The sequence below is a fragment of the Oncorhynchus tshawytscha genome, linkage group LG33, assembly GCF_018296145.1.
Source record: "Oncorhynchus tshawytscha isolate Ot180627B linkage group LG33, Otsh_v2.0, whole genome shotgun sequence".
NCBI lineage: Eukaryota > Metazoa > Chordata > Actinopteri > Salmoniformes > Salmonidae > Oncorhynchus > Oncorhynchus tshawytscha.
The window spans coordinates 27,240,644-27,262,548 of NC_056461.1; the positions used below are offsets into that span (position 1 = coordinate 27,240,644).

At 43.9% G+C, this 21,905-nt stretch overlaps 1 protein-coding gene across 2 annotated transcripts; it reads right to left on the reverse strand.

The window, feature by feature from the left end:
* Positions 1 to 6,193: 6,193 nt before the first annotated feature.
* On the reverse strand, positions 6,194 to 21,797 carry LOC112231058 (BCL2/adenovirus E1B 19 kDa protein-interacting protein 3-like). 2 transcript variants are annotated; one of them, XR_002950407.2, is made up of 7 exons: positions 21,535 to 21,797; positions 14,149 to 14,395; positions 12,492 to 12,579; positions 11,931 to 12,034; positions 11,549 to 11,698; positions 7,598 to 8,184; positions 6,194 to 7,463 (listed from the first exon to the last, which is right to left on the reverse strand). XR_002950407.2 is itself a non-coding variant. In XM_024397587.2 (6 exons), exons 1-6 carry the CDS (start codon positions 21,602 to 21,604, stop codon positions 8,136 to 8,138), a joined length of 708 nt encoding a protein of 235 aa, XP_024253355.1. In that variant the 5' UTR covers positions 21,605 to 21,797; the 3' UTR covers positions 6,194 to 8,135. The 2 variants fall into 2 exon arrangements, 1 of the variants encoding a protein (XP_024253355.1); XM_024397587.2 differs by having other exon boundaries at positions 6,194 to 8,184.
* Positions 21,798 to 21,905: the final 108 nt, after the last annotated feature.

Sequence of the window (21,905 nt, forward strand, 5' to 3'; positions counted from 1 at the left end):
GGGAGAAAAGGGAGTGGAGGACATGTCGCCAGTGCGCCTTCACAGCCCAGTGCGTCCTGTGCCATCGCCCCACACTTGCCGGGCTAAAGTGAGCATCCAGCCAGGATGGGTTGTGCCAGCTCTACGCTCCAGACCTCCAGTGCGCCTCCACGGCCCAGTATATCCCGTGTCAGCTCCATGCACCAGGCCTTCAGTGAGTCTCCCCAGCCTTGTACGCCCTGTGCCAGCTCCACGCACCAGGCCTCCAGTGCGCCTCCTCAGTCCGGAGCCTCGTGTGAGGGTTCCCAGTCCGAAGCCTCCAGTGATGATCCATGGCCTGATGCCTCCAGTGATGATCCATGGCCCGAAGCCTTCAGTGATGATCCATGGCTCGAAACCTCCTGTGATGATCCATGGCCCGAAGCCTCCAGTGATGATCCATGGCCCGAAGCCTCCAGTGATGATCCATGGCCTGAAGCCTCCAGTGATGATCCATGGCCCGAAGCCTCCAGTGATGATCCATGGCTCGAAGCCTCCAGTGACGATCCATGGCCCCAAGCCTCCAGTGATGATCCATGGCGCAGAGCCTGCAGTGATGATCCATGGCCCGAAGCCTCCAGTGATGATCCATGGCCCCAAGCCTCCAGTGATGATCAATGGCGTGGAGCCTCCAGCGAGTGTTCCCAGTCCGGAGCCTCTAGCAACGTTCCCCAGTCCTGAACCTCCAGCGACGGTTCCCAGTTCTGAGTCACCGGAGACAATCTACGGTCCGGAGTCCCCGGCGACGATCTATGGTCCGGAGTCCCCAGCGATGATCCATGCTTCGATTCCTCCGGTGATGATTCATGGTCCGGAGCTTCCGGCGATGATCTCCGCACCAGAGGCGCCAACGAAGTTGGCTGAGCCACGAGCAGAGCAGAGCAGGGTCTGCGTCCCGCACCGGAGCCGCCACCGAGGGTGGATGCCCACCCGGAACCTCCCCTATATGTTCAAGTTTGTGGCCGGAGTCCGCACCTTGGGGGGGGTACTGTCACGCCCTGACCTTAGAGATCCTTTTAATTCTCTATTTTGGTTAGGTCAGGGTGTGACTAGGGTGGGCAATCTAGTTTTCATATTTCTTTGTTTGGCCTGGTATGGTTCCCAATCAGAGGCAGGTGTCTATCGTTGTCTCTGATTGGGGATCATACTTAGGCAGCCTTTTCCCACCTTAGTTTGTGGGTTCTTGATTGTGTATAGTTGCTGTGTAGCCTGCAGATCTTTACGTTTGCTTTGTATTTTGTTGTTTTTCGGTGTTCATTTTAATAAAAGTAAGATGTTCGCCTACAACGCTGCCCCTTGGTCTCCTCATTCTAACGAACGTAACAACAACATTTGAGAGAAATAACCTTTTTGTGAGTTCGGAAAATTTTGGGGATCTTTTATTTCAGCTCATGAAACATGGGACTAACACTTTACATGTTGTGATTATATTTTTGTTCAGTGTATTATGAAGGTGGAATGATGTCTAGGCATGCCATCCCACTTGTATGCATACATTATTACAAAGGAAGTAGAACTGAATTCTAGGATAATTCCTATTTGTATCCCCCCTTCATTGATTACCATTAATTACAGTTCTGCCTCATGTCCCACTTGTTAGAGAAGAATTGGAGTGAGGGTGAATTTTTCTTGGATGCTGCTCAACAGCCACTGACTCAGCTGATTCAGGAAGCCGTACTGACTGTTTATCCGAGTCAACCACTTCGCCACATGCCAGGCTGAGTATCAAAAGGTTCAGTGCAATTGTGTTAAGATCAAGTTACACTTCACTTTAGAGTCTGACTCTCAGTATCTGTGTCATTTGTATTGTCAGAGTGTACGAGTATTGCATAACTTCACCATATTGACACACATATCAGTAATTTCTACTGAACATGAACTTCATATAGGCTACAAACATACAGAGACACACAGGTCCCCAGCCTTCCCGAACACACAAAGCAGAGCCTCGCCTCATACTCATTTTCACCACTAGAGGACAGTATTCTTCATTAAGGCACTGAACCAGAAAATACACTGAGTACACCAAACATTAGGAATTCTTGATACCAGTCACGGTTGGTGCCGTTGAAGATGATGGAAGATGATAAAAAATGAGCATGTCCTTATTTCTATTACAGCATATTGGATGACTGTCATTCATATTCCATTCAACCAAATCAATCTAACATCAATAGGTTTAGGCTACTACATGATACTTTTAATTTTCCCTATACGCATCATGAGGTTGCTACAAACTAACCTATTAATGAAAGGTTACAACGTAGGTGCACAGGTCGAGAGAAATTTGAGTAATCAAGGTGACAGACATTGACACATTCAATATTGTCTTGCACGCTCTTGCATGTGTCTAGCTGAATTAGGGTGTAATCTTTACTCCAACAGTTACAAACGAGAGTTTCTATTGGACAATATCAGGTATGTTTATTCCTGTTTCATTCCATTTGCTTCCTTCTAAGAATTGTTTTTCAACAGAATTGACGGAATGAATACACCCCAGATCACATGCAAACACAGTTCACTTTCCTAGCAGCCACACATAAAAAAAGCATGATCCCTTTGATCATTGTATTCCTTCTCGCATCTACGCGCTCACCTTCACTCACCTTTTCCCTTCGCTTGTGGACAACACATCAGCTTTCTGTGACCAGTCAAAAAAAACTTTCCAAGCCAAACCTTCATATCATAACTGCTAACCGCTACACACAGCCTACATCGTTGTCACCGTGTTAATATCATAGTGAACATAGCTACTAGAATTAGCGTTTTAGTAAACCCACTACAATCATGCAGTACCGCAAGCAGTTCAGCAGTTACACCGGCAGGCCCGATGACAATAAATTTAAAAAACAAAAGCTTATCTTGACTTGAAAGTGTTCCAATGTTGGATAGACATAGCTAGCTACCTAACAAACAAGCCCTCTCTGTTTGACCCTGGTTTTTGAGTTGGCTAAACTAGCTAGCTGCATTCACTAGCTAAGTAAGTGAAAGTGAAAGTGAAAAAGAATACAACAAAATATCTCTCTCTTGCTTCTCCTTTATTTGGGAAGAAATTCATTTGTTCAAAGCTGTTCAACTACTGCCTTTCTCTTTGAGTCAACTTCTCACCATATTTTATACACTGCAGTGCTAGCTAGCTGTACCTTATGCTTTCAGTGCTAGATTCATTCTCTGATCCTTTGATTGGGTGGACAACATGACAGTTCATGCTGCAAGAGCTCTGATAGGTTGGAGGATGACCTCTGGAAGTTGTCATAACTATTGTATAAGTCTATGGAAGGGTGTGAGAACCATGAGACTCCTAGGTTTTGTATTGAAGTCAATGTACGCAGAGGAGGACAGAAACTAGCTGTCTTCTGGCTACACCATGGTGCTACCCTATAAAATTATGTTGAGGATACTGTAGACCTTCATTGCAAAACAATGTGTTTTAATTAATTATTTGGTGATGTGAATATGTTTAGTATAGTTTACATAAAATGGATAACTTTTTAAGTGTTTCCCAATTTTTATTTTTATGAAATTGACTGAAGAGAATGGTCCATCCCTTCCTCCTCTGAGGAGCCTCCACTGCTTCATACACATGGGAAACTGTTGAGCATGAAAAACCCAACAGTGTTGCAGTTCTTGACACTCAAACCGCTGTGCCTGGCACCTACTACCATAACCTGTTCAAAGGCACTTAAATCTTTTGTCTTACCCATTCACCCTCTGAATGGCACACATACACATTCCACATACAAAATCCAGCTGCAACATCGAGAGCATCCTGACTGGTTGCATCACTGCCTGGTACGGCAATTGCTAGGCCTCCGACCACAAGGCACTACAGAGGGTAGTGCGTATGGCCCAGTACATCACTGGGGCTTAGCTGCCTGCCATTCAGGACCTTTACACCAGATGGTGTCAGAGGAAGGCCCTAAAAATGTTCAAAGACCCCAGCCACTCTCTACTACCTCATGGCAAGGGGTACCGGAGTGCCAATTCTAGGACAAAAAGGCTTCTCAACAGTTTTTACCACCAAGCCATAAGACTCACGAACAGGTAATCAAATGGCTACCCAGACTATTTGCTTTGTGTGCCCCCCCAACCTCTCTTTTACGCTACTGCTACTCTCTGTTTATCTTATGTGCATAGTCACTTTAACTATACATTCATGTACATATGTACATACTACCTCAATTGGGCCGACCAACCAGTGCTCCCGCACATTGGCTAACCGGGCTATCTGCATTGTGTCCTTCCACCCGCCAACCCCTCTTTACGCTACTGCTACTCTCTGTTCATCAAATATGCATAGTCACTTTAACCATATCTACATGTACATACTACCTCAATCAACCTGACTAACCGGTGTCTCTATGTAGGCTCGCTACTTTTATAGCCTCGCTACTCTATATAGCCTCGCTACTGTTTTTCACTGTCTTTTTACTGTTGTTTTTATTTCTTTACTTACCTATTGTTCACCTAATACCTTTTTTTGCACTATTGGTTAGAGCCTGTAAGTAAGCATTTCACTGTAAGGTGATTTGATTTGATGTCTCAATTGTCTCAAGGCGTCAAAATCCTTCTTTAACCTGTCTCCTCCCTTTCATCTGCACTAATTGAAGTGGATTTATCAGGTTACATGAATAAGGGATCTTAGCTTTCACCTGGTCAGTCTATGGGGCGGCAGGTAGCCTAGTGGTTAGAGTGTTGGGCCTGTAACAGGAAGGTTGCTGGATCAAATCCCTGAGCTGACAAGGTAAAAAATGTTGTTCTGCCCCTGAGAAAGGCAGTTAACCCACTGTTCCCCAGGAGCTGAAGACTTGGATGTCGATTAAGGCAGCCTCTCTGATTCAGAGGGGTTGGGTTAAATGTGGAATACACATTCAGCTGAATACATTCAGTTGGACAACTGACTTTCTATGTCATAGAAAAAGCAGGTGTTGTTCACCAGTGGTTGGTGAGACCTCTACAGTATATCTGCCTACAGAAAGCCAGAGGCCACTAAATGGGGTTTCACTGATTGATAATTTGAACCTAATCAGTTTAGTAACAGGATGTGTGTGAGTGAAAGAGAGAGGGGGGTGGTTACTTTCCAGTTGAGGAGCTTAAAAAGAGATCCAAAATCATGTTAGAAGCTACAACACAGTGTTGTCAGTGTTGACTCCATGCTGACTCTACCTGTTGGCTTTTATCTGAAGGAATGGGCTCTGGCTGGTACCTGGGTAGGAGCTGAAAGGTGTGTCTCTCCAATGCATTCCCCAAATTTCCTTCTGACCACAATAGTTGTTTAGGAAAATACCAAAACCATGACAATAGTGAGATGATGCATTTAAGTTTGTATGTGTTTCTAAACTGAACAAAAAATATAAACGCTACAAGTGTTGATCCAATGTTTCATGAGCTGAAATAAAAGATCCCAAACATTTTCCATATGCACACAACGCTTATTTCTCTCAAATGCTGAGCACAAATTGGTTTACATCCCTGTTAGTGAACATTTATCCTTTGCCAAGATAATCCATCCACCTGACAGGTGTGGCATATCAAAAAGTTGATTAAACAGCATGATCATTACACAGGTTCACCTTGTGCTGGGGACAATAAAAGACCACTCAAAAAGGTGCAGTTTTGTCACACAACGCCATAATGCCAAAGATGTCTCAAGTTTTGAGGGAGCGTGCAATTGGCATGCTGACTGCAGGAATTGCAGGAAATGAACCACAGATCATTGAGTGGTTCATTTCTCTACCATAAGCCGCCTCCTACATAATTGTAGAGAATTTGGCAGTATGTCCAACCGGCCTCACAACCGCAGACCACATGTAACCACGCCAGCCTAGGATCTCCACATCCAGCTTTTTCACCTGCAGGATTGTATGAGACCAGCCACCTGATGAAACTGAGGAGTATTTCTGTCTGAAATAAAGCCCTTTTGTGGGGAAAAACTAATTGTGATTGGTTGGGCCTGGCTCCCAAGTTGGTGGGCCTATGTCCTTCCAGACTCACCCATGGCCACACCCCTGCAGCTTCATGTGAAATTCATTGATTAGGGCCCATTGAATTTATTTCAATTGACAGATTTTCTTATATGAACTGTAACTCTGTAAAATCGTTGAAATTGTCGCATGTTGCGTTTATATTTTTGTTCAGTGTAGTTGATCAATCACAAAAGAATCCTTAGCAACAATTCAGCTTGATTCAGGGAATTTTATTGACAAATTATTTTTTACATTTTCCAATGAGGGGAAAAACCATCAAATGAAATCAAAAGGATGTGTATGATAATAACTATTGTTTCCATAGCAGTCTGAGGGGAACCATTTCTACACATTCCTTTTCCTTTTCACTTTGGGCCTTGCAAGGTGTCTTTCTAACATCCTGTCTTTCTAACATAATCTTCATTAAATCCCTGTAGTTCCATCTCATCATAGCTACACCTCATGCTCTGTCTGTTCAGACTCCAATGTCACAACAATACAGACAATAAAACTCATTGAGAAAAAACAACAACACTCTAAAAACATGCCATGGACTAGCCTCTCAATGTCTGATCACAGGCAGACAGTGAGACCAAAAGAACCACAATGGAGGCTTGGGAACAGAGGTGAGGCACGTGGTTACTCAGAACAGTTGAGTTTCAAGGTGGACCTCAGTTCCTTTTGGCAGTTGTGTAGAGGGAGATAAAAATAAGATACTGTATACAAGAGGTTGATCTCAGCAAGGTCCAATGGTGGAGTTAGTACAAACAGCACATTGTGTCAACTTTGAAATACTGCTGTCCATCTTGGAGCACTGTGACATAGGTCGCCGTGACAGTCAGAGCATGCTTAAGTTTGGACATGGGGTTGTGCCTCTCAAACAATTCTGCATCTGGACTCCATTCCAGCTCCTGCGATCAGTGTGGTGAAACATCAGGGTTTATCTCTCTCCAGCTGGACTAACAACCCACATGAGCTTGTTCTTAAGTGTATGCATGTATGTTGTACAGGTGTGTAAGGTGGGAAGTTGACCTGTCACAGTTGTGCAGGCATATCAGAGGTCTACCCAGTGAACCAGGCCTAAATAACTGGGCCCATGATATGTTGTAGAGAACTCAAAACAGACAAACAAGAGAATGACACGCAACAGAACAAACACACCACCCCAGTGTGGCTACCCAACTTCCACCCACAAAACAACTGTGTCAGTTTACATTTAATAGGAGGAATATATCCATCATTTTCCAGTCATTCATGTCAGTTTGTTTTGAAAATGGTTTAAAATGCATTTGAAATGACAGACATTTTTATAATGATTAACAACTGGATACATGTGTAATATGATATTTTCCATCAAGGTGTAGATATATTCCTGATACCATAGGTCTTGTAGACATCTCATCTGGCAGGCCAAGCAGATTCCCTCCAGTGCACAGCGTCAGGTGGTTGTGGGTTTGAGATGGCCACTATGGTAACACCCTTCATAATCAAAACCCAGGCTTCATTATCAATACACCACTGGTGGTAAAATACATTTATACGAAAATACCATAACTATAGTAAATTGTGTTTCTACTTCTGAACAAAATGATTACTTTCAAAGGCATGCTCACATCTTCAGGTTAGCTTCTTTCTTTCTGAATTTGGTTGGACCTGTTCAGGGTTTGAGAGTTTCACCCAACCACCGTTGTAGGTGGCACGATCTTGGGCTACTTCTATCTTCAAAATCTGTAGGGCAGACAGCTCTCTCTCATACAACCAGGCAATTACAGAGTGCTGGAGCTAGTGTGTAGAAGAGTTAGGTTTGGTTTTACGCTTTGCCGCTTCCCAAAATACCCACCCAAACAGGAGCAAAGGGGAATATGGCCTTACTCTGGAAGCAGTCAGAAAATGACTGATAGAAAGGGGGCAGGGGGTAAAATAAGAGAAAGGGCAACGCATCTGTCCTGAGAACAGCACATCTCAGGTCTGCGCAGGATACAGGAAGAGGAAATGCTTTGACAGGTGGGAAAAAGCACAGAGAGAGAGAGAGAGAAAGAGGGGTAAGGGAGAGAAGAAAAGTTTGAGGAGAGACGGGCATTCTTTGCAAAACACCAACATTTCCCCCCCAAAAATTACAGCCATTCCTCAGGCACTTCTTCAGTTTCCCGCTCAGAAAGAGCTTGTAGGGGGCGTGGTCAACCTCTTCCCAATGTACACCCTGAAGGGGGAGAGAGGGAGAGGGCAGTTACACCCTGAGTCATTAACTAGTAATCAAATCAAATCAAATCAAATTTTATTTGTCACATACACATGGTTAGCAGATGTTAATGCGAGTGTAGCGAAATGCTTGTGCTTCTAGTTCCGACAATGCAGTAATAACGAACAAGTAATCTAACTAACAATTCCAAAAAAACTACTGTCTTATACACAGTGTAAGGGGATAAAGAATATGTACATAAGGATATATGAATGAGTGATGGTACAGAGCAGCATAGGCAAGATACAGTAGATGATATTGAGTACAGTATATACATATGAGATGAGTATGTAAACCAAGTGGCGTAGTTAAAGTGGCTAGTGATACATGTATTACATAAGGATGCAGTCGATGATATAGAGTACAGTATCTACGTATGCATATGAGATGAATAATGTAGGGTAAGTAACATTATATAAGGTAGCATTGTTTAAAGTGGCTAGTGATATATTTACATCATTTCCCATCAATTCCCATGATTAAAGTGGCTGGAGTAGAGTCAGTGTCATTGACAGTGTGTTGGCAGTAGCCACTCAATGTTAGTGGTGGCTGTTTAACAGTCTGATGGCCTTGAGATAGAAGCTGTTTTTCAGTCTCTCGGTCCCAGCTTTGATGCACCTGTACTGACCTCGCCTTCTGGATGACAGCGGGGTGAACAGGCAGTGGCTCGGGTGGTTGATGTCCTTGATGATCTTTATGGCCTTCCTGTAGCATCGGGTGGTGTAGGTGTCCTGGAGGGCAGGTAGTTTGCCCCCGGTGATGCGTTGTGCAGACCTCACTACCCTCTGGAGAGCCTTACGGTTGAGGGCGGTGCAGTTGCCATACCAGGCGGTGATACAGCCCGCCAGGATGCTCTCGATTGTGCATCTGTAGAAGTTTGTGAGTGCTTTTGGTGACAAGCCGAATTTCTTCAGCCTCCTGAGGTTGAAGAGGCGCTGCTGCGCCTTCCTCACGATGCTGTCTGTGTGAGTGGACCAATTCAGTTTGTCTGTGATGTGTATGCCGAGGAACTTAAAACTTGCTACCCTCTCCACTACTGTTCCATCGATGTGGATAGGGGGGTGTTCCCTCTGCTGTTTCCTGAAGTCCACAATCATCTCCTTAGTTTTGTTGATGTTGAGTGTGAGGTTATTTTCCTGACACCACACTCCGAGGGCCCTCACCTCCTCCCTGTAGGCCGTCTCGTCGTTATTGGTAATCAAGCCTACCACTGTTGTGTCGTCCGCAAACTTGATGATTGAGTTGGAGGCGTGCGTGGCCACGCAGTCGTGGGTGAACAGGGAGTACAGGAGAGGGCTCAGAACGCACCCTTGTGGGGCCCCAGTGTTGAGGATCAGCGGGGAGGAGATGTTGTTGCCTACCCCTCAGTACCCACCTGGGGTCTCGAGCTTGATGAGAGCTTGGAGGGTACTATGGTGTTGAATGCCGAGCTGTAGTCGATGAACAGCATTCTCACATAGGTATTCCTCTTGTCCAGATGGGTTAGGGCAGTGTGCAGTGTGGTTGAGATTGCATCGTCTGTGGACCTATTTGGGCGGTAAGCAAATTGGAGTGGGTCAAGGGTGTCAGGTAGGGTGGAGGTGATATGGTCCTTGACTAGTCTCTCAAAGCACTTCATGATGACGGATGTGAGTGCTACGGGGCGGTAGTCGTTTAGCTCAGTTACCTTAGTTTTCTTGGGAACAGGAACAATGGTGGCCCTCTTGAAGCATGTGGGAACAGCAGACTGGTATAGGGATTGATTGAATATGTCCGTAAACACACCGGCCAGCTGGTCTGCGCATGCTCTGAGGGCGCGGCTGGGGATGCCGTCTGGGCCTGCAGCCTTGCGAGGGTTAACACGTCTAAATGTCTTACTCACTTCGGCTGCAGTGAAGGAGAGACCGCATGTTTTCGTTGCAGGCCGTGTCAGTGGCACTGTATTGTCCTCAAAGCGGGCAAAAAAGTTATTTAGTCTGCCTGGGAGCAAGACATCCTGGTCCGTGACTGGGCTGGGTTTCTTCCTGTAGTCCGTGATTGACTGTAGACCCTGCCACATGCCTCTTGTGTCTGAGCCGTTGAATTGAGATTCTACTTTGTCTCTGTACTGGCGCTTAGCTTGTTTGATAGCCTTGCGGAGGGAATAGCTGCACTGTTTGTATTCAGTCATGTCACCAGACACCTTGCCCTGATTAAAAGCAGTGGTTCGCGCCTTCAGTTCCACACGAATGCTGCCATCAATCCACGGTTTCTGGTTAGGGAATGTTTTAATCGTTGCTATGGGAACGACATCTTCAACGCACGTTCTAATGAACTCGCACACCGAATCAGCGTATTCGTCAATGTTGTTGTCTGACGCAATACGAAACATCTCCCAGTCCACGTGATGGAAGCAGTCTTGGAGTGTGGAGTCAGCTTGGTCGGACCAGCGTTGGACAGACCTCAGCGTGGGAGCTTCTTGTTTTAGTTTCTGTCTGTAGGCAGGGATCAACAAAATGGAGTCGTGGTCAGCTTTTCCGAAAGGCGGGCGGGGCAGGGCCTTATATGCGTCGCGGAAGTTAGAGTAACAATGATCCAGGGTCTTTCCACCCCTGGTTGCGCAATCGATATGCTGATAAAATTTAGGGAGTCTTGTTTTCAGATTAGCCTTGTTAAAATCCCCAGCTACAATGAATGCAGCCTCCGGATAAATCGTTTCCAGTTTGCAGAGAGTTAAATAAAGTTTGTTCAGAGCCATCCATGTGTCTGCTTTTACCAGCCAGACACAGACATAAACAGGGTTGGAGCATTGCAGCTTCCCACTGTCTGCTGCCGCCACACACCCTCTGCTGGTCTATACAGAAAACTGCATGGAAGTGTTTGTGTGTGTGTGTGTGTGTGTGTACTGTGTGTGTGTGTGTGTGTGAGCAGGTATGAGTCAGAGTTCATAATATATTGTTTCATAATTTTCTGTACATGCAGTTCTGTTCTATGGGTATCTGATTTCCAGTAAACAAAACAGTCCTCTCAATTTTCCTAACCACATTCTATATTGGATCGGATTGGAGTTTCCTAATTGTATGTTAACTGTAACAAAAGGAAAGTAAAAGCTGTTCATGAGATTATATTTGGGAATTGCTGTGTTTGTCTACATTCATCTTTGAATCTAGTGTTTACTTGGCCAGTTAACGGCTAAATAATGGAAAATGTTATTCTGCAGGCAGACCCATTGATGGGTTGAAACAAACATTCCATAAATGTCATCACTCGGCTTTTTCACTACCATAAAAAAAGTGACATCACATTTATCACAGAAATGATTGCCTAGCTGAGGTTGATGGCCAAATAGTGTCCTATGTTCTCTTACCCCAGCCCCAGAACCAGGATGTGTGACAGTAACAGCGAGGGGATGAACACTTTGAGGAACTCTGAAGAGAAGACGCCTCCTTTCTTCATCACCCTTGTGTTTCTCATGCTGAGTGTATCTGAACGCCGGGGGTGGCGGAAATGGAACTCCCTACAGGCAACAACACATTATAGTTACCATATAGTAAAGTCAACATCATCATCAAGTTTACCATTCACTCGTCAACGAAAAACCAAAGTTGTCCATAACAGTCATCTTCTCTTCATCATGTCAAAATGTTCAGTCTAAGTAGTATAATGGAAACACACTAGGATTTACCAAGGAGACCAGATACACTAAGACTTGTATGTTTTAGGAGCAATGGGCTGTGTACATCACTCACTTAGGGGGAATGTTCTCGGGCCGACTGGACCAGTCTGCTACCCAGTCGGAGTCCTTCATGAGGATATCCATGTCCCTCTCCTTCTCCAGGGCATCCTCCTCTGACTGCACAGGAACACACGCAGAGCATTAGGACACTGATTTAAGTCAAATCAACAAGCCCATCCAACTCATCCTAGGTTGAGCCACTAAGACTATATGGCTGATCACCCATACAATACAGACCTTACAATAAACCCTGTGTGTGAGGCTGCCATGGTTACAGGCACATAGAGTCAAGTCTCCATTCATCAACAGACAAGAGTGTGGCTTTTCCATGTCATCCACTGACAGTGTGTGTGTGTGTGTGTGTGTGTGTGTGTAACTGCAATGGAACCTGAAGCTGTGGCTACTGCCATGCCCATGGAGTCAAACCCACCGGGTCGGGGTTTCATGCCGCCATCACCATAGTAACAAATGCTATGGTTGTCATTCACATGGATACAGAGAGTGAGGGAAGCAGCAGGTTATATTGCCATGGAAACAGACAAGTGACGTAGGCAGACTGAGCAATAACTCTTACTTGGCTGTCTCTCCTGCTACTCACGTCCACATCAAATATGATCTGTCCATCATGATCATCCTCCTGGGGACTATGAGGCCGGGGAGGACTGTAGGGAGGATCAAACAACAAAATAACAAACTGTTACAGCCAATCACTGCACTCCAAGTCTTTTCTCCCTTGGTGAAAGAGAATGTAGGCAGTAATCAGGTTGAAGTTTTGGGGCATGTTCAAATTCCCAATATATTACTAGAGAGATTTTATCTCTAATGGCCAAATGTGCATGCAGATCTTGCCTCTATTAGGATCTCACTTTGCCTCTCAGCCTGAAACCTCAAAGTGGATAGATGAGTCTGGATGAGTCTGTCTATCTGTGAGCTTCTGCAGTAAGCTGTTGTAGAAACACACCTGGTAAACATTGTCAGGTGACTCATTGACAGCTGACTGACTCCGGGTGATCAGATAAGCCTGGGTTTATCGCAGGCAGCCTCATGGGTCAGAAATGGAAAGCACACAGTGTGAGTGGATTTAAGTTTGGTGGGGAACATCACCTTGTGCACACACAGCTGATGAGGATGTTGTTTCCTGTTGTAAATCGATTGTATTTACATCGCCATCACAGCACACTTCATACTACATGAATTCAGATGTTAAATCACATTCATTTTGGGCTAGTACATAACCCTCCTGCTGTGTTCCGGTCGAATTGGACCGATTTACAAGTTCTCTCTGAAAAATGTAGTTCATTTAATCTGATTGTCATGAGGTTCCATGACTTTGTCCAGACAGGGCAACTGAACACACAAAATACATTTTGATGACTTTCATAACATTTTGAGTGTTTTATTTAACTTTTGTACACCTGTGTTGTTCCTGGTCAAAAATGACCGGTCATTAGAAATGAATGGGTGAGAATACAATTAGTGTATAAAATTGAGTTCAGGCACATGCCCATTTAATCAGATGGACACACTTCCTCTCCCAGACCCCCACATGCATGTGTGTTTGAGCACACACACACACACACACACACACACACACACACACACACACACCTTCTTGGTTTCCATGGCAACCCCAAGGGAACCTTTCCCCAATATAATCTTTCCCCCACAGGCACCACACCTGTTGGCATTCTCACAAACAATCGCAAAATTGTTTCAATAATATATAGAACTTTTCTTGCAGCTCTGGAATATAAAAGCTTTCTTGAGGCCTTGCTCACAATTCATTCTGTGGCAGCACAATGACCAAACGATATACTGTATGTGAGGCTCTTGATCATATCTTTGATCATGACACTGGTGAGGAGAGAGTCATTGTTCAACTTTGACACAAAGTAGTCTGTGATAAACTGCACAGTATGTTTCATCTGAGTATTTGTTATAGTCAAAATAATCCATACATGATGCTTTTTTAAAACTCAAAAACGAGTTGTATGAGCTCAGGTCAATGAGGCCTACAGGCCATAAATAACAAATAGAAGTTCAAAACTTGTAATGTTCACAAGAACTGAAGTTGATAAAAAGATCTAACACAACATTAGGTGATAATATATGTATTATTTAATTTTGGACCGGGAACACAGAATGAATTAACATGAAAGGACCTCAACATGGGGGGTAATGATCTACCTAGTTTTCCAAGGCCAAGATTCGAACTGTACTCTGCCCCCTACCTGTCACAGGAAGAGTTGCTGCGGCTGGACTCATGCTGAGCGTCCAGTAGAATCCTCTCCATGTCTCCATTATGGATGGAGGATGAGGAGGGCACGTGCTCCAGTCCCCCCACCATGGACTCCACCTCCTCCTCCACCTGAGGCAGGGGGAGCAGCTCCAGAGCCTGGCCTACGGCAGAGGCAGACTGGGACAACCTCGCTGCAGTTGTGACCGCAGCTCTGTTCATCTCCAACTCCACCCAGGACCCTGAGGACAAGCACACATGGTACACATGACATTGGTTCCATTCCGAAGTAAGGGGAGAATAAGCAAATGTATCCCCATTGAGCTCTAGAGAGCAACTTTGGTTTGTTTTTGTATCTCATTGTTGATGTTATTATTATGGTTTCTGTTAGAGCAGACCTTGAGACATTGTGCCTGTATGCTAAACAAAAAATTATAAGAAAAACATTGATGTTTTTTTCTGATAAAAAAACAAACATTCAAAAGACAATGTAGACAAGGGAAGATGAAGGGGGTAGAGATCAAACAACATTTTATTTGTCATGTTTTATAAACAACAGGTGAAAATGCTGACTTACTAACAGTGAAATGCTTACTGTCCCTTCCCAACAAGGTAGAGAGAAAAATAGAACAATTAAAATAAAAAAACTATGACACAAAGAATAAATACACAATGAGTAACTATAACTTGACTATATTACACGGGGTACCAGTACTGAGTCGATGTGCAGGGGTAAGAGGCAATTGAGGTGGATATGTACATAAAGGTAGGGGTAAAGTGACGAGGCAACAGGATACATAGTAAACAGTAGCAGCAGCGTATGTGATGGGTCAAAAGAGTTAGCGCAAAAAGGATCAATGCAGCCTGGGCAGCTACAGTGCCTTGCGAAAGTATTCGAGCCCTTGAACTTTGCGACCTTTTGCCACATTTCAGGCTTCAAACATAAAGATATAAAACTGTATTTTTTTGTGAAGAATCAACAACAAGTGGGACACAATCATGAAGTGGAACGACATTTATTGGATATTTCAAACTTTTTTAACAAATCAAAAACTGAAAAATTGGGCGTGCAAAATTATTCAGCCCCTTTACTTTCAGTGCAGCAAACTCTCTCCAGAAGTTCAGTGAGGATCTCTGAATGATCCAATGTTGACCTAAATGACTAATGATGATAAATACAATCCACCTGTGTGTAATCAAGTCTCCGTATAAATGCACCTGCACTGTGATAGTCTCAGAGGTCCGTTAAAAGCGCAGAGAGCATCATGAAGAACAAGGAACACACCAGGCAGGTCCGAGATACTGTTGTGAAGAAGTTTAAAGCCGGATTTGGATACAAAAAGATTTCCCAAGCTTTAAACATCCCAAGGAGCACTGTGCAAGCGATAATATTGAAATGGAAGGAGTATCAGACCACTGCAAATCTACCAAGACCTGGCCGTCCCTCTAAACTTTCAGCTCATACAAGGAGAAGACTGATCAGAGATGCAGCCAAGAGGCCCATGATCACTCTGGATGAACTGCAGAGATCTACAGCTGAGGTGGGAGACTCTGTCCATAGGACAACAATCTGTCGTATATTGCACAAATCTGGCCTTTATGGAAGAGTGGCAAGAAGAAAGCCATTTCTTAAAGATATCCATAAAGTTTGCCACAAGCCACCTGGGAGACACACCAAACATGTGGAAGAAGGTGCTCTGGTCAGATGAAACCAAAATTGAACTTTTTGGCAACAATGCAAAACATTATGTTTGGCGTAAAAGCAACACAGCTCATCACCTTGAACACACCATCCCCACTGTCAAACATGGTGGTGGCAGCATCATGGTTTGGGCCTGCTTTTCTTCAGCAGGGACAGGGAAGATGGTTAAAATTGATGGGAAGATGGATGGAGCCAAATACAGGACCATTCTGGAAGAAAACCTGATGGAGTCTGCAAAAGACCTGAGACTGGGACGGAGATTTGTCTTCCAACAAGACAATGATCCAAAACATAAAGCAAAATCTACAATGGAATGGTTCAAAAATAAACATATCCAGGTGTTAGAATGGCCAAGTCAAAGTCCAGACCTGAATCCAATCGAGAATCTGTGGAAAGAACTGAAAACTGCTGTTCACAAATGCTCTCCATCCAACCTCACTGAGCTCGAGCTGTTTTGCAAGGAGGAATGGGAAAAAATTTCAGTCTCTCGATGTGCAAAACTGATAGAGACATACCCCAAGCGACTTACAGCTGTAATCGCAGCAAAAGGTGGCGCTACAAAGTATTAACTTAAGGGGGCTGAATAATTTTGCACGCCCAATTTTTCAGTTTTTGATTTGTTAAAAAAGTTTGAAATATCCAATAAATGTCGTTCCACTTCATGATTGTGTCCCACTTGTTGTTGATTCTTCACAAAAAAATACAGTTTTATATCTTTATGTTTGAAGCCTGAAATGTGGCAAAAGGTCGCAAAGTTCAAGGGGGCCGAATACTTTCGCAAGGCACTGTATATACAGTACGCTCCACCCTCTGTAGCACCTTGCGGTCGGATGCCAAGCAGTTGCCATACCAAGTGGTGAGGCAGCCAATCAAGATGCTCTCAATTGTGCAGCTATAAAACTTTGAAGATCTGATGGCCCATGCCAAATATTTTCAGTCTCCTGAAGGGGAAGAGGTGTTGTCGTAACTTCTTTACTATTGTGTTGGTGTGTTTCGACCATGATTATTCCTTAGGGATGTGGACACAGAGGCACTTGAAGCACTCGACCTGCTCCACTACAGTCCTATCGATGTGGATTGGGGTGTGCTCGGCCCTCTGTTTCCTGTAGTCCACGATCAGCTCCTTTGTCTTGCTGACATTCAGGTAGAGGTTTTTGTCCTGGCACCACACCACCTCACTGACCTCCTCCCTATTGGCTGCCTCATTGTCATCTGTGATCAGCATACCACTGTCGTGTTGTCAGCAAACTTAATGATGGTGTTGGGGTCGTGCACGGCCACTCAGTTGTGGGTAAATAGAGAGTACAGGAGGAAACTACACACACACCCGAGTTGAGGGTCAGTGTGGGGGGGGGTGTTGTTGCCTACTCTCATCACCTGGGGGCGGCAGTCAGGAAGTCCAGGATCCAGTTGCCAAGAGAGGTTTTTAGTCCCAAGGTCCTGAGCTTGGAGGGCACTGTGTTGAACGCTGAGCTAGACAGACAGAAAGTCTGGCAGAAACACACAACCAAGGAAGTTTAACTCTCCCTAAGCCGGTCTTGTGTCTATTTACTGCATGGTGAAAGGGCAGTAAATACCTCTGTGTGATGACAGTTTTTACAGTCCCTGCTGTGATATACAAGCCAGCTGATCATGCTCCTACATGAGCACAGGCAGGGACTGGCTACAGGGGAGAGTGCCAATAACAGCTAGGATACAAACTCTTCAGAGTAACACTGACACAAGTTTTGATTTGGCAATTTGAAATACATAAAGAAGCCACATCAGGCAACCAATACATGTTCCACAATTGCCGAAGATTATACACACACAAGTCAAAGACTTGTTTTGATCGTGGTCCTCTATTGCAGAGGTTCCCAAACTTTTGCACCCGGGCCCCCCTTCCAGCATTGGGGAACATCCCGCGCCCCCCCTGAGCGTGCGCGCTATGGGCACAGACACTATTCTATGGGCACAGACACTATTCATGACACAAACTGGTTTTGCAGGTTTAAAGCTTATTTCCTGCAATTCTACACATTTTGCAGAGAAAATGTTGCAGTTTTAAAGATAATTTTCTTGCAATTCTATACATTTGATATGTCTAATGTGTATTCATGTAATATTTGGATAACTCAAACATTATAACAAAAATCTATGGGCAAAAAAACATTAGCTGACATGAGCTAGTTGATTTGGACATTTCTGACAAGTTATAAATAGCTCTCTAAGGTCTGCATCTGACTAACATGACAAGAGGAACTGATGATGCAATACGCAATTTGAAAATTGCACCTTGTGCATTCTACTATTACAACTTTCAAGAGTATGTTGAAAGCCGGACTGAGAGAATTCCAAGAGTGTACAAAGCCGTCAAATGCAAAGGGTGGCTAATTTGATTCGTACATTTGATTCGTACATTTGACTTTGATTACTACATGATACTATATGTGTTATTTCATAGTTTTGATGTCTTTCCTTGTATTCTACAATGTAGATAATAGTACAAATAAAGAAAAACTCTGGAATGAGTAGGTGTGTTCAAACTTTGGCGGGAAACCACTGCTATATTGGTAGGCAAGTGGCTGCGGGGCAAGAGACATCCACATACTGTCACTGGAAAGACATCCAGTATCTCAATTGAATTCAAATGGCTTTATTGGCATGGGAAACATATGTGTACATTGCCAATGCAAGTGAAATAGATAACAAACAAAAGTGAAATAAACAATAAAAAAATGAACAGTAAATATTACACACAAAAGTTTAAAAGGAATAGAGACATATCAAATCTCTCTCTCATTTTCCATCACACATCCTGTCAGACACGAGGAAGCTAGAGCTCACAAGCAGAGCACATGATCTCATAGCCGAGAGAGTAAACAATCTGGTCATGTGACAGTTAGCCTAGCCGATTTAGCCTCTCAGCCAGTATCACTGGGTTGTCACTAGTTACCACAGCCACAAAGTCATAAACCCCACCTATTTCTACAATTTCTCTTCTTAAAATGTTATTATAAACCTAACCTTAACTACACTGCTAACCGTACACCTAATCCTAACCTTAGAACAAAAAAATGATCTAGACATATGATCTAGACATTTTTTAAAACTTTGTGGCTATGGTAACTAGCGCAAACAGTTTTCGCTGGCCAGGCATTGGATGATAGCAGTCCCCATCCCCCTGCCCCAAGCACGACTCAGCACCCAGGTTCATCCCAAGGATGACACAGTGGCGTGAGCCGAGCCACTATCTACAGCTATTGTCTATGCTCCATCGCCTAAACAAGGTTACCATGGCGCCGGTAGTGAGCCGAACGTTCTGGCTGCTGCTCTCTCAGTCGTGTAGCCATTATCAGCTGTTGTAGGAGGTCACAGAGAAGCCCAGGAAGCCTAGTGTTATGACCTGACCACCATCCACAATCCCTTGTCAAGCTGGCTTGAACCCCACAGGAACAAAGCCCACCAAAACCCCATGAAGCTCCTGGAGACCTGGCTTACTTGGTGTGGGGGATCCATGAAGCAGCATAAAAACTTGGAAGACACCCTGAAAATATTCAAACAAATGAGGTAGAGAAATATAGATCCTGGTTCGTTCTAACCATGAAATATATAGCCTAAACAATGGCGCCAAAGACTCACAAAAGAAGAGTAAAGCCAACTGAATTTCTAGTGTGTGGATGGGAGTGAGATGGGCAATTCCACGGTAACAGAGTGATGCTGAGACTGATTTTTCACCTTAAAATGTGTCAAACAAAAACCAATGATTGCAAAGTTAAACAAACCACACAACTCTATGCACAAGGACTACTTTTAACAAACTACTCTTTACAAAAACACATTTACTTGAAGAACAGTGCAGATGCAGAGATAGGTACCAAAGTTTTTTATCCGACAATGACACTTCAGTGGACAGGAAGCTTTACTCAATTCTGAGAATTACACAGCAAAAATTAGTGTCCACTTATTTATAGGCAGAGTGAGTAAGCTGTCTCTAGCAATAATAAACCTGTTCCCCCTCTGACCCTCACAGAACCTAGCACGTAACTGACACGAGATGTACTCTCAAACTTCAGAATGAAAAGCTTCTGATCCCCAGCCTCACCACCCCCACTTTCGTACTCCACCCCTCCTGGCTCTGGTGTGTCCTGTAAAATGTTCTCCACTATGTCCATAAATAAATCAGCGCGCCAAGTCAACGAGCCCCCCTGGTTCAGGGCTTGGTAATGCTCCACCGCATCCAAACCCAGACCCATAAAGGCAGGTTAACACACAGCTGACTGTGTGATTACTCCAGAGGCATGGTATGTGTGACACTCTGATAAACACGTCCCTCAGTCCATTCCAGTCTGATAACATAGTCCATCAATATGTGCTAACAGGACAAATCCATATAGACACACTCATAGTGACAAACACAGTTGAGTAGAAGACTCTGACAAAGGAAGATCACAATGCAATGTTAAGATTAAATTGTGTTACATGAATGTTTGGAGCTGATATAGTGAATACATCTGTAATAAAGCATATGGTATATGACATAGATCATTATAGACTGATCATATTGTATTATTATTTTCCATTAGGTATCAGGCTGCATACAAATTGACCAGACTGTCGAGTGCAGCAATCCCTCATTGACAGGTGTGTTGAGGTAGGTGTAGCAGACACTCTTTGCTGGTCTACATATAAATTCACACTCGCAGATTAACTGGTCATGGCTAGAAGGGATGCAGCGAATGTCAAATTGACGTCAAAAGTCGCATGTTCCGAGTCGCGTCGGGGAAATGTTTTCGCATTTAAACTAACCATAACCCCTTTCCTAATTAACCTAACCTGCTACGAAAAGTCACTTCTATCTGACATTAGCTGGATCCCATCTAGTCAAAACCAGATTAAATAGCCCAGTAGGCTATGTGTATTGATTACATCGACGACAAGTAACGTTAGCTATTACACTGTTACACAATGCAAAATTAGCTGATTAGTCAAAAAAAAATGAAGTAATATTTCAAAGTAGATTTCGTTAGGTTTTCGGAATGTTTTTTCCTCAGCCCTTGGGAATATGAACTATTACAACATTTTTAAATTCCGAACATTTGGCCAAACCCAATATTTGATTTTTCAGACTTCTTTCTTCTTCTTCTTCCATCGCGTCTTGTTGCATAGAGATTTATAGAAGCCTCTAATGGCCAGAATTCTATTTTAGCATGGGCAGCGCCATTGTGGGCATCCGCCATTTGAAAGTAGTCATAGTAGTCCACCACTGGGTGGAGGTTCCTGTGGGTTGTAGCCTCAATGGCGCTGTCCATGAGGTCATAGAAACTATAACTGCATAGATAAAGAGTCCTCCATTTATCTCTATGTCTTATTGCCATGAAAATCACCCCGCCTATTCAGCACCACGTGCATCAACGATTGGTTTTACTGATGGTCAATCATACAGTTTACACCGCCTCTTAAAATCCTATTGGTCCATGATACTGTCAATACAGAAATAGCACACCGTTCACGATGTTAGCCCTCCAACAACCCTTTTCCATATCTACATAGAAAATCAACCCAAAGCTCAGTAGATTGGTTTATCTCTCAAAACCAGATAGTAAAGTATCAAAATACAGTTTCAAATGATCTGACAAGTTTTCTAATAAACAATTAGAATGACAATGATATATAACCAAGCATTTCGAAGACACCTACCATTTAGTCCGTTGTTCTCTGATACAGCAGCAGCTTCGGACATCTTGCCTGTGTGCATGGTGGCTTGCATAAGACTGTCAATGGAACACGTGCACTTCCTCCACACATTCGGACGTGCGCGCAATCGCGTACCAAAACTGACCCGGGTCCCCTTTAATTTATTGTAGAGTAGCCACACAGTCACAGTATTTGTGTTTTGTTAGCTGATCTGGAACCAGTAGGTGGAACAGCAATATTCTTGGAACTCTGTGATGACGTCAGATAAGCCAGTTGTTGATAACGAAGGCAGTCGAACAGGGTAGACAAACATGTAACTGCTGGAAATGGTTCACCACCTTGTGAGAAAATATTCGGGGGAAAATTTATCAAAT